At 48.3% G+C, this 12,834-nt stretch overlaps 1 protein-coding gene across 1 annotated transcript in view; it reads right to left on the bottom strand.

Annotated features, from left to right (window-relative positions):
* Positions 1-699, bottom strand: part of LOC121556280 (protocadherin-16-like) — a gene marked incomplete at its 3' end in the record, with an annotated part of 113,259 nt that extends 112,560 nt beyond the window's left edge. Inside the window, exon 1 of the mRNA XM_045212720.1 lies at positions 661-699. Coding sequence (XP_045068655.1) covers positions 661-699 — 39 coding nt within the window. The remainder of the gene's footprint in view (positions 1-660) is intronic.
* Positions 700-12,834: the final 12,135 nt, after the last annotated feature.

The following is a 12,834-nucleotide window of genomic DNA, read 5'->3' as shown; positions in this document are numbered from 1 at the left end:
CATCCTTCTACTAAATATACTTTCCTGCAACCTGCCTCACTCAATGTGGAACAGATTCTATTATTGACTTACCTTTTATCTAGAATCTCCAGTTGAAACTAGCTAGCCAGCTAACTAGCTACTTGCTATTAGCCACCGTTAGCGGTTTACACCCAGAACATCGGATTTTCTGCCGGAATAACTGAATCACTGGACATTAACACCGGATCGCAACTAGCTAGCCGCAACCGAAAGGATGTTGCTGTTGGCTAATCACCACTGCCCACGAAGCAAACACCAGTTAGCCTTGAGCTAGCCTCGAGCCAGGCCCATATCCCAGCTATCTACCTCTGTCTACTGGACGGGAGTAGCCAGCAAACTAGCTACTTGCTATTAGCCACCGTTAGCGGTTTTTCACCATTGTCCGTGGCCTGCACTACCTACCAGCCAGTTCTAGCCTGGACTATTATTGGCCAGTCTGCACTGTCTGCACAGCGCGTAATCGACCCAGAACATATCGGTTTTTCTGCCGGAATCAATGAATCAATCACTGGACCTTTAACACCGGATCATCGCAACTAGCTAGCTGCAACCAAATGGATGTTGTGGTTGGCTAATCAGCCTTGAGCTAGCCTCGATTCAGGCCCATCTCCCGGCTATCTACCTCTCTGTCAACCGTACGGGACCTCCTAGCGTCGACACGAAGCCCCGACGATCCATCACGACTGGTCTGCTGACGTAATCGTCTGTGGTTTCAACAGGCTTCCCGTTGCGACGACCACGAAGTTCCATCTGCTAGCCCCGGCCCGCTAGCACACGCAAACAACAGCTGTGCTTCCTGCTAGCCTGTGCTGTAGCACCAATTCGAACTGCTCTCGGACTCACATATTGCTGTTCACTGGACCTTATGATCACTCAGCTGGACAGTTCCTTTACATTTACATTTTACATTTAACATTTAAGTCATTTAGCAGACGCTCTTATCCAGAGCGACTTACAGTTAGTGAGTGCATACATTTTTCATACTTTACATGGTACCCTGTCCTGTTTATCTGTTTAGCCTCAGTCCAAACTTTCATCGCCATTACCAGTTGTTGTCTTAGCTCTCTCGAATAACACCTGTGATTGCTTTATGCCTCTCTCCCATGTCAATATGCCTAGCCTATTGCTGTTCCAGTTAGTTCTTATTATACAATTTCACTGTAGAGCCCCAAATCCCTCTCAAGCTGCCTCCAATAGCTCCTTTGTTCCACCCCCCATACACGCGGAGACCGGCTCAATCGGTGCCTCCAGTGATGCTATCTCTTTCATTGTTACCCAACGCTTAGGTTTACCTCCACTGTACTCATATCCTTCCATATACTTGTCTGTACATAATGCCCTGAATCTATTCTACAATGCCCAGAAATCTGCCCCCTTTATTCTCTGTACCCAATGCACTAGAAGACCAGTTCTTAAAGCCTTTAGCCGTATCCTTATTCTAGTCCTCCTCTGTTCCTCTGGTGATGTAGAGGTTAACCCAGGCCCTGCAGCCCCCAGTATCACTCCTACTCCCCAGGAGCTATAATTTGTTGACTTCTGTAACCGTAAAAGCATTGGTTTTTTGCATGTTAACATCAGAAGCCTCCTCCCTACGTTTTAGTTATTCACCGCATTAGCACACTCCGCCAACCCTGATGTTCTTGCAGTGTCTGAATCCTGGCTTAGGAAGGCCACCAAAAATTCAGAAATGTCCATCCCTAACTACAACATTTTCCGTCTAGATAGAACTGCCAAAGGGGGTGGAGTTGCAATCTACTGTAGAGATAGCCTGCAGAGCTCTATCATACTATCCAGGTTTGTGCCCAAACAGTTTGAGCTCCTACTTCTAAAAATTCACCTTTCCAGAAATAAGTCTCTCACTGTTGCCGCTTGCTACAGACGCCCCTCAGCCCCCAGCTGTGCCCTGGACACCATATGTGAACTGATTGCCCCCCATCTATCCTCAGAGTTCGAACTGCTTGGTGACCTAAACTGGGATATGCTTAACACCCCGGCCATCCTACAATCCAAACTAGATGCCCTCAATCTCACGCAAATTATCAACGAACCTACCAGGTACAACCCTAAATCCGTAACCATAGGTACCCTCATAGATATCATCCTGACTAACTTACCCTCTAAATACACCTCCGCTGTCTTCAACCAGGATCTCAGCGATCACTGCCTTATTGCCTGCATCCGTAACAGGTCCGCGGTCAAACGACCACCCCTCATCACTGTCAAACGCTCCCTAAAACACTTTAGCGAGCAGGCCTTCCTAATTTACATTTACATTTACATTTACATTACATACTAATTGACCTGGCCCAGGTATCCTGGATGGATATCGATCTCATTCCGTCAGTAGAGGATGCCTGGTTGTTCTTTAAAAGTGCTTTCATCTCAATCTTAAATAAGCGTGCCCCATTCAAAAAATTCAGAACTAAGAACAGATATAGCTCCTGGTTCACCCCAGACTTGACTGCCCTTGACCAGCACAAAAACATCCTGTGGCGTACTGCATTAGCATCAAATAGCCCACGCGATATGCAACTTTTCAGGGAAGTTAGGAACCTATATACACAAGCAGTTAGGAAAGCAAAGGCTTTTTCAAACAGAAATGTGCATCCTGTAGCACTAACTCCAAAATTGCTTTGGGACACTGTAAAGTCCATGGAGAATAAGAGCACCTCCTCCCAGCTGCCCACTCCACTGAGGCTAGGAAACACTATCATCACCGATAAATCTACAATAATCGAGAATTTCAACAAGCATTTTGCTACGGCTGGCCATGCTTTCCACATGGCTACCACTACCCCGGTCACCAGCTCTGCACCTGTCACGGATTCTGCCGAGGCTGCCCCTCCTCCTTGCTCGGGCAGGCTTCGGCGTTCGTCGTCACCGGAATACTGCCGATCTATGTTCTATGTTCTATGTTCTACCTGTTGTTGTCTGATTGTCACACACCTGTTTCCTATCATGTAATTACTCCTTCCCTATTTAACCCGGTGGCTCCCAATGTGTTTTGTGCGTGTTTGTTTTTTGTTTCGTGTGTAGTTGGTGAGCGGGTTTGTTCCTCCCTGTGTGGAGGTATTTTGTATTGGTTTCTTTACTTATTCAGTAAAGTACGTTTCAATGAGTTCTGTGTCCTGCGCCTGACTTCGATCCACCGCATTACAGTGACACTCGTGACAGCACCCTCCGCTGCAACTTGCCCATGCCCCCACCCCCGCTTCACCTTCACACAAATTCAGACAGCTGATGTTCTGAAAGAGCTGCAAAATCTGGACCTCTACAAATCATCTGGGCTAGACAATCTGGACCCTTTCTTTCTAAAATTAGCCGCTGAAATTGTCGAAACCCCTATTACTAGCCTGTTCAACCTCTCTTTCGTAACGTCTGAGATCCCCAGAGATTGGAAAGCTGCCACGGTCATCCCCCTCCTCAAAGGGGTGACACTCTAGATCCAAACTGTTACAGACCTATATCCATCCTGCCCTGCCCTTCGAAAGTTTTTGAAAGCCAAGTTAACAAACAGATCACCGACCATTTCGAATCACACCGTACCTTCTCCGCTATGCAGTCTGGTTTCCGAGCTGGTCATGGGTGCACCTCAGCCACGCTCAAGGTCCTAAACGATATTATAACCGCAATCGATAATAGACAGTACTGTGCAGCCGTCTTCATCGACCTGGCCAAGGCTTTCGACTATGTCAATCACTGCATTCTTATTGGCAGACTAAATTGCCTTGGTTTCTCAAATGACTGCCTCGCATGGTTCACCAACAAATTCTCAGATAGAGTTCAATGTGTCAAATCGGAGGGCCTGTTGTCTGGACCTATGGCAGTCTCTATGGGGGTGCCACAGGGTTCAGTTCTTGGGCCGACTCTTTTTTCTGTGTATATCAATGATGTCGCTCTTGCTGCTGGTGATTCTCAGATCCACCTCTACGCAGACGACACCATTTTGTATATATCTGGCCCTTCATTGGACACTGTGTTAACAAACCTCCAAACGAGCTTCAATGCCATACAACACTCCTTCCGTAGCCTCCAACTGCTCTTAAGCGCTAGTAAAACGAAATGCATGCTCTTCAATCGAACGCTGCTGGCACCCGCCCACCCGACTAGAATCACTACTCTCGACGGGTCTGACCCAGAATATGTGGACAACTACAAATACATAGGTGTCTGGTTAGACTTTAAACTCTCCTTCCAGACTCACATTAAGCATCTCCAATCCAAAGTTAAATCTAGAATCGGCTTCCTATTTTGCAACAAAGCCTCCTTCACTCATGCTGCCAAACATGCCCTCGTAAAACTGACTATCCTACCGATCCTTGACTTCGGTGATGTCATTTACAAAATAGCCTCCAACACTCTACTCAGCAAATTTGATGTAGTCTATCACAGTGCCATCCATTTTGTCACCAAAGCCCCATATACTACCCACCACTGTGACCTGTACGCTCTCGTTGGCTGGTCCTCACTACATATTCGACGCCAAACCCACTGGCTCCAGGCCATCTATAAATCACTGCTAGGCAAATCCCCGCCTTATCTTAGCTCATTGGTCACCATAGCAACACCCACCCGTAGTCTGCGCTCCAGCAGGTATATCTCACTGGTCATCCCCAAAGCCAACACCTCCTTTAGCCGCCATTCCTTCCAGTTCTCTGCTGCCAATGACTGGAACGAACTGCAAAAATCTCTGAAGCTGGAGACTCTTATCTCCCTCACTAACTTTAAGCATCAGTTGTCAGAGCACCTTACCGATCACTGCACCTGTACACAGCCCATCTGAAATTAGCCCACCCAACTACCTCATATTGTTATTTATTTTGCTCATTTGCACCCCAGTATCTCTATTTGAACATCATCTCTTGCACATCTATCATTCCAGTGTTAATAGTAATTGTAATTATTTTGCACTATGGCCTATTTATTGCCTTACCTTCATAACTTGCTACATTTGCACACACTGTATATATATTTTCTATTGTGTTATTGACTTTATGTTTTGTTTTACCCCATATGTAACTCTGTGTTGTTGTTTTTATTGTTGGTTAAATAAAGGTAAAATAAAAATAAAATAAATAACTAAAAACTTCGCCTCACACCTTTAGTCTATGATGATAATTCAGATATTGTTGGAGGGGTTTTCATTGGCCCGGATATGTGAACAGTTTCAGTGTGACTTCTGTATATTTGTTATTCAGTGGGTTTGGTAAAATGAAACAAAACACAACTGTTCATCTTTCCTTGATACGTTAAAATGTACACTCTTTGAAGTAAATGTCAGTGGCTGATGTGGATGTGCAGGACACAGAAGCTACTTCCAACAGACTTTACTGGAGGACACGACAATACAAAGAAAAGGGCCTCAACAAAAACAAGGAGGCGAGCGATTACGCAACAGTGCGCAAAAATACTCCAATGCACAGGAATACGCAAAAGTGCGTCTGGACTCTAAACACAATAGAGCAAAATACCAGCACCTACGGACAGGCGGAACAATTACACACAACACACGACAAACAAAACGAGAAACTTATAGGGGACATAATGAACACTAAAAGGAAACAGGTGTACAAGGAAGACAAAACCAAACAAACATCGATAACATACAACGGTGGCAGCTAGTACTCCGGGGACGACGACCGCCGAAGCCTGCCCGAGCAAGGAGGAGGAGCAACCTCGGCCGAAACCGTGACAGTAAAGGTGCCTGGAAGAACATTTTGGGCTTCTAAAAATTGCCACACCAGTTCAAAAAGATTCCTTGAGGAACCTCTGAAAGGGGTCTTTGAGGAACCCCTGTGTAAAGGTTGAAACCGGAACCTTTTTGTGATGGGTGGGGTTCAATTTTGAACCTTTATAATAATATTTTGGAGAGATGGCAGCCTATCAAAAGATTGGAGGCATGGCTTATTCGAGGCGTGGCTTTCAGATAGTTATTTTTGGCCACCCGTTAGAATAAATGTAACCCGTTTCAGGAAGCTAGGCATATGACGCACGTCACTACTTCACAGGAGAGGCATTTGAATGTATTTTTCTTTAATTTCATCAAAATGCGTTTTGGAACTTTCATATGCCTCAATAATAAACTTGTTTTCCATCTGTAAATACGAATAAAATGGTCAAACTACGAGCCTAGTTGGTTTAGCCACGGAACAGGAACCTTCCCGGTAGCCATGATTGGCTGAGATAATGGATGGGCTGGACATGCCGGGAGATGAGTTTGGATTGGTCTGCCATGTAGCACGCTTCTGTCTATAACGTGAGCTGTTCAGTATATGTAGGTAATCCTTTCTACCACGGCTTTTTTGAAAAGCTATAGCTGTTGTTTATCAACAACATTGATGCCCTGAATTTAGTAGGCTCTATCGACAGATCAGTCGGAAAAAAGTTGTGATGGGCTACTTTCTGCACACGCAATGGTCAGTGTGAACCGGAGTGACTTGACACAACGCTGGCCAAACAAGACGTAGCAATAAACAAGACGGAGTTACATGGTTCCAGTGTAGCTACATTTTCAGATATTATACGTTTCTATTTTTTTAGGCATGAAGACATTTTAAATGTCTAGGGACAGTCTAATATTGGCCTAACGGGCTTCAGTTCAGAGGAAGTCAAAATAAAAATGCATATTAATAAGAACCATGAACATATGCAGACATTTAATTACCTGACGTATTTGGCAATTTATCAATTAATTGGCACAATATCGTCCACTTCATCTTTAAAAAAAGAAGTTTGGCACTAGGAAAGATGATATGTGACAAAACAGTTCATTCATCTGTGGACTATGTGCATAGCACTTTGTTTTAACCTTCAACTACCTGAGCTCCCCCAGTAAAACGTATCCCATCCGAATAGGGCTAAGAGTGTACATATGACAATTAATCAATCAACGACAATCACATCATCAATGGATTCTCTCAAAAACAAACACATATGTGAGATTCTGAGATACATACAAGAGACACACTTTGTGTGTGTGTGTGCATTTTCAGATGGCCATGACCTAACCTAGACATGGGTTCTTTCCTCCAGGGAATCTTGGCCGGGTCGTATCGAACACAACCTGATTGGATGAAAGAACCCAAGTTGAAGTTGTGGGCGTGTACCTGAAAATATGATCTCTCTCTCTCTCTCTCTCTCTCTCTCTCTCTCTCTCTCTCTCTCTCTCTCTCTCTCTCTCTCTCTCTCTCTCTCTCTCTCTCTCTCTCTCTCTCTCTCTCTCTCTCTCTCTCTCTCTCTCTCTCTCTCTCTCTCTCTCTCTCTCTCTCTCTCTCTCTCTCTCTCTCTTTCTCTCTCCCTCTCTCCCCATCCGTCCTCTATCTTTCTCTATCTCTCTCCTCTCCTCCCTTCCCTGAGGAGCAGTCCCATATGCCAGATTCCTCCTCAGCACAGACCGAACTCCCAGTCCAAATTACAGTTAAATGAACCTGCAACAACAACAACAATTCCACTATTAATCTAAACCCAGTTGGGCTGGAAGTCATTCTGAGTCCGTCTGTATCCCAAATGTCCCATGTTCCCTATATAGTTCACTACTATTGACCAGGGCCCTACAGTGACAGTACTGCACTATAAAGGGAAAAGGGTGGCCGGTGTAGGCCGTCATTGTAAATAAGAATTTGTTCTTAACTGACTTGCCTAGTTAAATAAAGGTAAAATAAAAATGAGGGACTCAGTGAAGAGGCTGGGATTGGAGCAGGCGGTAACAGTGAAGAGGCTGGGATTGGAGCAGGTGGTAACAGTGAAGAGGCTGGGATTGGAGCAGGTGGTAACAGTGAAGAGGCTGGGATTGGAGCAGGTGGTAACAGTGAAGAGGCTGGGATTGGAGCAGGCGGTAACAGTGAAGAGGATGGGATTGGAGCAGGCGGTAACAGTGAAGAGGCTGGGATTGGAGCAGGTGGTAACAGTGAAGAGGCTGGGATTGGAGCAGGTGGGAACAGTGAAGAGGCTGGGATTGGAGCAGGTGGTAACAGTGAAGAGGCTGGGATTGGAGCAGGTGGTAACAGTGAAGAGGCTGGGATTGGAGCAGGTGGTAACAGTGAAGAGGCTGGGATTGGAGCAGGCGGTAACAGTGAAGAGGCTGGGATTGGAGCAGGTGGTAACAGTGAAGAGGCTGGGATTGGAGCAGGTGGTAACAGTGAAGAGGCTGGGATTGGAGCAGGTGGTAACAGTGAAGAGGCTGGGATTGGAGCAGGCGGTAACAGTGAAGAGGCTGGGATTGGAGCAGGCGGTAACAGTGAAGAGGCTGGGATTGGAGCAGGCGGTAACAGTGAAGAGGCTGGGATTGGAGCAGGCGGTAACAGTGAAGAGGCTGGGATTGGAGCAGGCGGTAACAGTGAAGAGGCTGGGATTGGAGCAGGCGGTAACAGTGAAGAGGCTGGGATTGGAGCAGGCGGTAACAGTGAAGAGGCTGGGATTGGAGCAGGTGGTAACAGTGAAGAGGCTGGGATTGGAGCAGGTGGTAACAGTGAAGAGGCTGGGATTGGAGCAGGCGGTAACAGTGAAGAGGCTGGGATTGGAGCAGGCGGTAACAGTGAAGAGGCTGGGATTGGAGCAGGCGGTAACAGTGAAGAGGCTGGGATTGGAGCAGGTGGTAACAGTGAAGAGGCTGGGATTGGAGCAGACGGTAACAGTGAAGAGGCTGGGATTGGAGCAGGTGGTAACAGTGAAGAGGCTGGGATTGGAGCAGGCGGTAACAGTGAAGAGGCTGGGATTGGAGCAGGCGGTAACAGTGAAGAGGCTGGGATTGGAGCAGGTGGTAACAGTGAAGAGGCTGGGATTGGAGCAGGCGGTAACAGTGAAGAGGCTGGGATTGGAGCAGGTGGTAACAGTGAAGAGGCTGGGATTGGAGCAGGCGGTAACAGTGAAGAGGCTGGGATTGGAGCAGGCGGTAACAAAACTAACAGTCTAACACCACACATTCTATGAAAAGCTAAGAAAGAGAAGAACAACATGCCATTTTCTCTCTCCCCCTCTCTCTCCCCCTCTCTCTCCCCCTCTCTCTCCCGCTCTCTCTCCTCCTTTCTCTCCCCCCTCTCTCTCCTCCTTTCTCTCTCCCCCTCTCTCCTCCTTTCTCTCTCCCCCTCTCTCTCTCTCCTCCTTTCTCTCTCCCGCTCTCTCTCCCCCTCTCTCTCCCCCTCTCTCTCCCCCTCTCCCTCCCCCTCTCTCTCCCGCTCTCTCTCCCCCTCTCTCTCTTCCTTTCTCTCTCCCCTCTCTCTCCCCCTCTCTCTCCCCCTCTCTCTCCTGCTCTCTCTCCCCCTCTCTCTCCTCCTTTCTCTCTCCCCCTCTCTCTCCTCCTTTCTCTCTCCCGCTCTCTCCTCATTTCTCTCCCCCCTCTCTCTCCTCCTTTCTCTCTCCCCCTCTCTCTCCTCCTTTCTCTCTCCTCCTCTCTCTCCTCCTTTCTCTCTCCTCCTCTCTCTCCTCCTTTCTCTCTCCCCCTCTCTCTCCTCCTTTCTCTCTCCCCATCTCTCTCCTCCTTTCTCTCTCCCCATCTCTCTCCTCCTTTCACTCTCCCCCTCTCTCTCCTCCTTTCTCTCTCCCCCGCTCTCTCCTCCTTTCTCTCCCCCCTCTCTCTCCTCCTTTCTCTCTCCCCCTCTCTCTCCTCCTTTCTCTCTCCCCCTCTCTCTCCTCCTTTCTCTCTCCCCCTCTCTCTCCTCCGTTCTCTCTCCCCCTCTCTCTCCTCCTTTCTTTCTCCCCCTCTCTCTCCTCCTTTCTCTCTCCCCCTCTCTCTCCTCCTTTCACTCCCCCCTCTCGCCTCCTTTCTCTCTCCCACACTACTTTAGACAAGGGCCCATAGAGGATAGGATACCATTTGGGAAACAGACACGGTTTGGCCTTGGTGGAACCAGAAACACGGTGAGACATGAAATACCAGAGTCCTCTTGTTTTCTCCACTCTTAGAATAAAAGGTCCTAAGTAGAATCATACAGGGTCTTCGGTTTGTCCCTGTAGGATCATCAACTAGATTCATCAACTAGATTCATCAACTAGATTCATCAACTAGATTCATCAACTAGATTCATCAACTAGATTCAGCCGCGGGCCAAGTTTTTCTTGAGCGGATGGTCGGGGGGGCCGGAAAATATTTACAAATAATTTGTAGACTGCAAATTGACCGCAAGAAGCCCAAACAGATATAATGTTTGTGTCACGATCGTCTTCAAAAGGAGCAGACCAATACGCAGCGTGTTGAGCGAACATGATGACTTTATTATACTAAAGTGCAAAAACCAAAACAATAAACGATTCGTGAAGTCCACAGTTACAATGACCGTAAAGGAACAAAAACCCACAACACTAAGGTGAACACTGACAGTTTAAATATGGCTCCCAATCAGAGATAACGAGCCGACAGCTGACACTCGTTACCACTGATTGGGAGTCACACGACCAAACAAGGAAACACAACCAAAATGAACACACCCTGGCTCAAAATACACAGTCCCGGAGCCAGAGCGTGACAGTACCCCCCCCTAAAGGCGCGGACTCCGACCGCGCCTACACCCCAAATAGGGAAGGGCTGGGTGGGTATTGCTCCTCGGAGGCGGCTCCCGGCTCGGGCTTGACCACCACCCTACTACAATCCCCCGTAGTGCCCCCAGTCCGATCTGACCCAGTTAGCTGGATCAGGACTGCCGACGCGCACCCCTGGCTTGGCGCGTGAGGCAGGAATGGACCGGACCTGGCAGACGATACGCACCCTTTGCATGGTGCGTGGAGCCGGAACAGGCCTCACCAGGCTGAAGACTCGCATCCCTGGCTTGGTGCGAGTAGCAGGAATGGGCTGAATCCGGCTGACGACTCGCACCCTTGGCTTGGTGCGAGTAGCAGGAATGGGCTGAATCCGGCTGACGACTCGCACCCTTGGCTTGGTGCGAGTAGCAGGAATGGGCTGAATCCGGCTAACGACTCGCACCCTTGGCTTGGTGCGAGTAGCAGGAATGGGCTGAATCCGGCTGACGACTCGCACCCTTGGCTTGTTGCGAGTAGCAGGAATGGGCTGAATCCGGCTGACGACTCGCACCCTTGACTTGGTACGCAGTGGCAGGAATGGGCCGGACTGGGCTGGCGACGTGCACCACAGACCTGGTGCGGAGAGCAGGAACGGGCAGAGCCGGGCTGACGAGACGCACCACAGGCTTGATGCGGAGAGCAGGCACGGGCCGTGCCGGACTGGACGACGCACACCACTGGCTTGGTGCGGGAAGCTTGGATGGGCCGGACTGTACTGGGGACACACACCACTGGTCCTACACCGGGATCTGGAACGGGCCGGACCGGACTGGCAACACACGCCAGTACCTCTCGCCGTGCCTCTACTTCCTCCATCCCCTCTTCGACCAGTGGCCCCGTAACCCGGCGGCCTTCTCCGGCAACCCACTGGGCCGCTCTATCGCGGCCTCCTGTTGGTCCGACGTCGTGAGCCCCCCTAAAAAAATTTCGGGCGTCTCTCCTACCCGTGGACCAGGTCTCCATGTCCTCGCCAGCCTCTCGCCCTTCTGCCATAATGTCAAGCCCTTCTCTTCCTCACTCGGCTTGACCCAGTCCAGGAGGCGAAGGAGATCTGTGAGGGATCTCCCTGGCGATGGCTCCTGGACACGCTGCTTGGTCCCATCTTGGTGGGTTTTTCTGTCACGATCGTCTTCAAAAGGAGCAGACCAATACGCAGCGTGTTGAGCGAACATGATGACTTTATTATACTAAAGTGCAAAAACCAAAACAATAAACGATTCGTGAAGTCCACAGTTACAATGACCGTAAAGGAACAAAAACCCACAACACTAAGGTGAACACTGACAGTTTAAATATGGCTCCCAATCAGAGATAACGAGCCGACAGCTGACACTCGTTACCACTGATTGGGAGTCACACGACCAAACAAGGAAACACAACCAAAATGAACACACCCTGGCTCAAAATACACAGTCCCGGAGCCAGAGCGTGACAGTTTGACTAAAACATAATCATTTCAAATATTTGTATACGATCACGTCTCTCTATTATGTGTGAGAATGTTTGGGAACAGATTTCTTAAATTATAATCACTTGAACCTGATTTCCTGGTGTTTTTACAGTATTCTTTTGCTCAGAAAGCTTGGGGGGTCAAATAAAACCACCCGTGGGCCAAATTGGGGTACCCTGCCATAGGGGAACCCTTTTTGGTGCTGGGTAGAACCCTTTGCAGAGGGTTTTATCTAGAACCCTCTATGTAGGGTTCTTCAAAGAACCCCCTGTATATGATTCTACCTAGAACCCTCTATGAAGTGTTCTGCCAAGAACCATTTTATCATCTAAATGTTTTTCCTAGAACCGCCTGTATGGTTCTACCGAGAACCCTTTTATCTTTGGAGGGTTCTACCTAGAACCCTCTATGAACGGTTCCACCAGCCTTATTAGCCTTTAAAATGTAATTATTTAAGGAAATACATTACATGCTGTATATCTCCCGAGTGGCGCAGTAGTCTAAGGCACTGCATCGCAGTGCTAGCTGTGCCACTAGAGATCCTGGTTTGAATCCAGGCTCTGTCGTAGCCGGCCGCGACCGGGAGACCCATGGGGCGGCGTACTATTGGCCCAGCGTTGTCCAGGGTAGGGGAGGGAATGGCCGGCAGGGATGTAGCTCAGTTGGTAGATCATGGGTTGTGGGTTCGATTCCCACGGGGGGCCAGTATGAAAAAAATAAATAATAATAATAAAATAATGTATGCACTCACTATCTGTAAGTCGCTCTGGATAAGAGCGTCTGCTAAATGACTGTAAATGTAAAAAATATCATAAGGCCTTCATTTGAGGGCCTAATTATACCCCAACACA

The sequence above is a fragment of the Coregonus clupeaformis genome, unplaced genomic scaffold (assembly GCF_020615455.1).
Source record: "Coregonus clupeaformis isolate EN_2021a unplaced genomic scaffold, ASM2061545v1 scaf0045, whole genome shotgun sequence".
Taxonomy (NCBI): Eukaryota; Metazoa; Chordata; class Actinopteri; order Salmoniformes; family Salmonidae; genus Coregonus; species Coregonus clupeaformis.
This window is presented reverse-complemented; position numbering and strand designations above follow the sequence as displayed.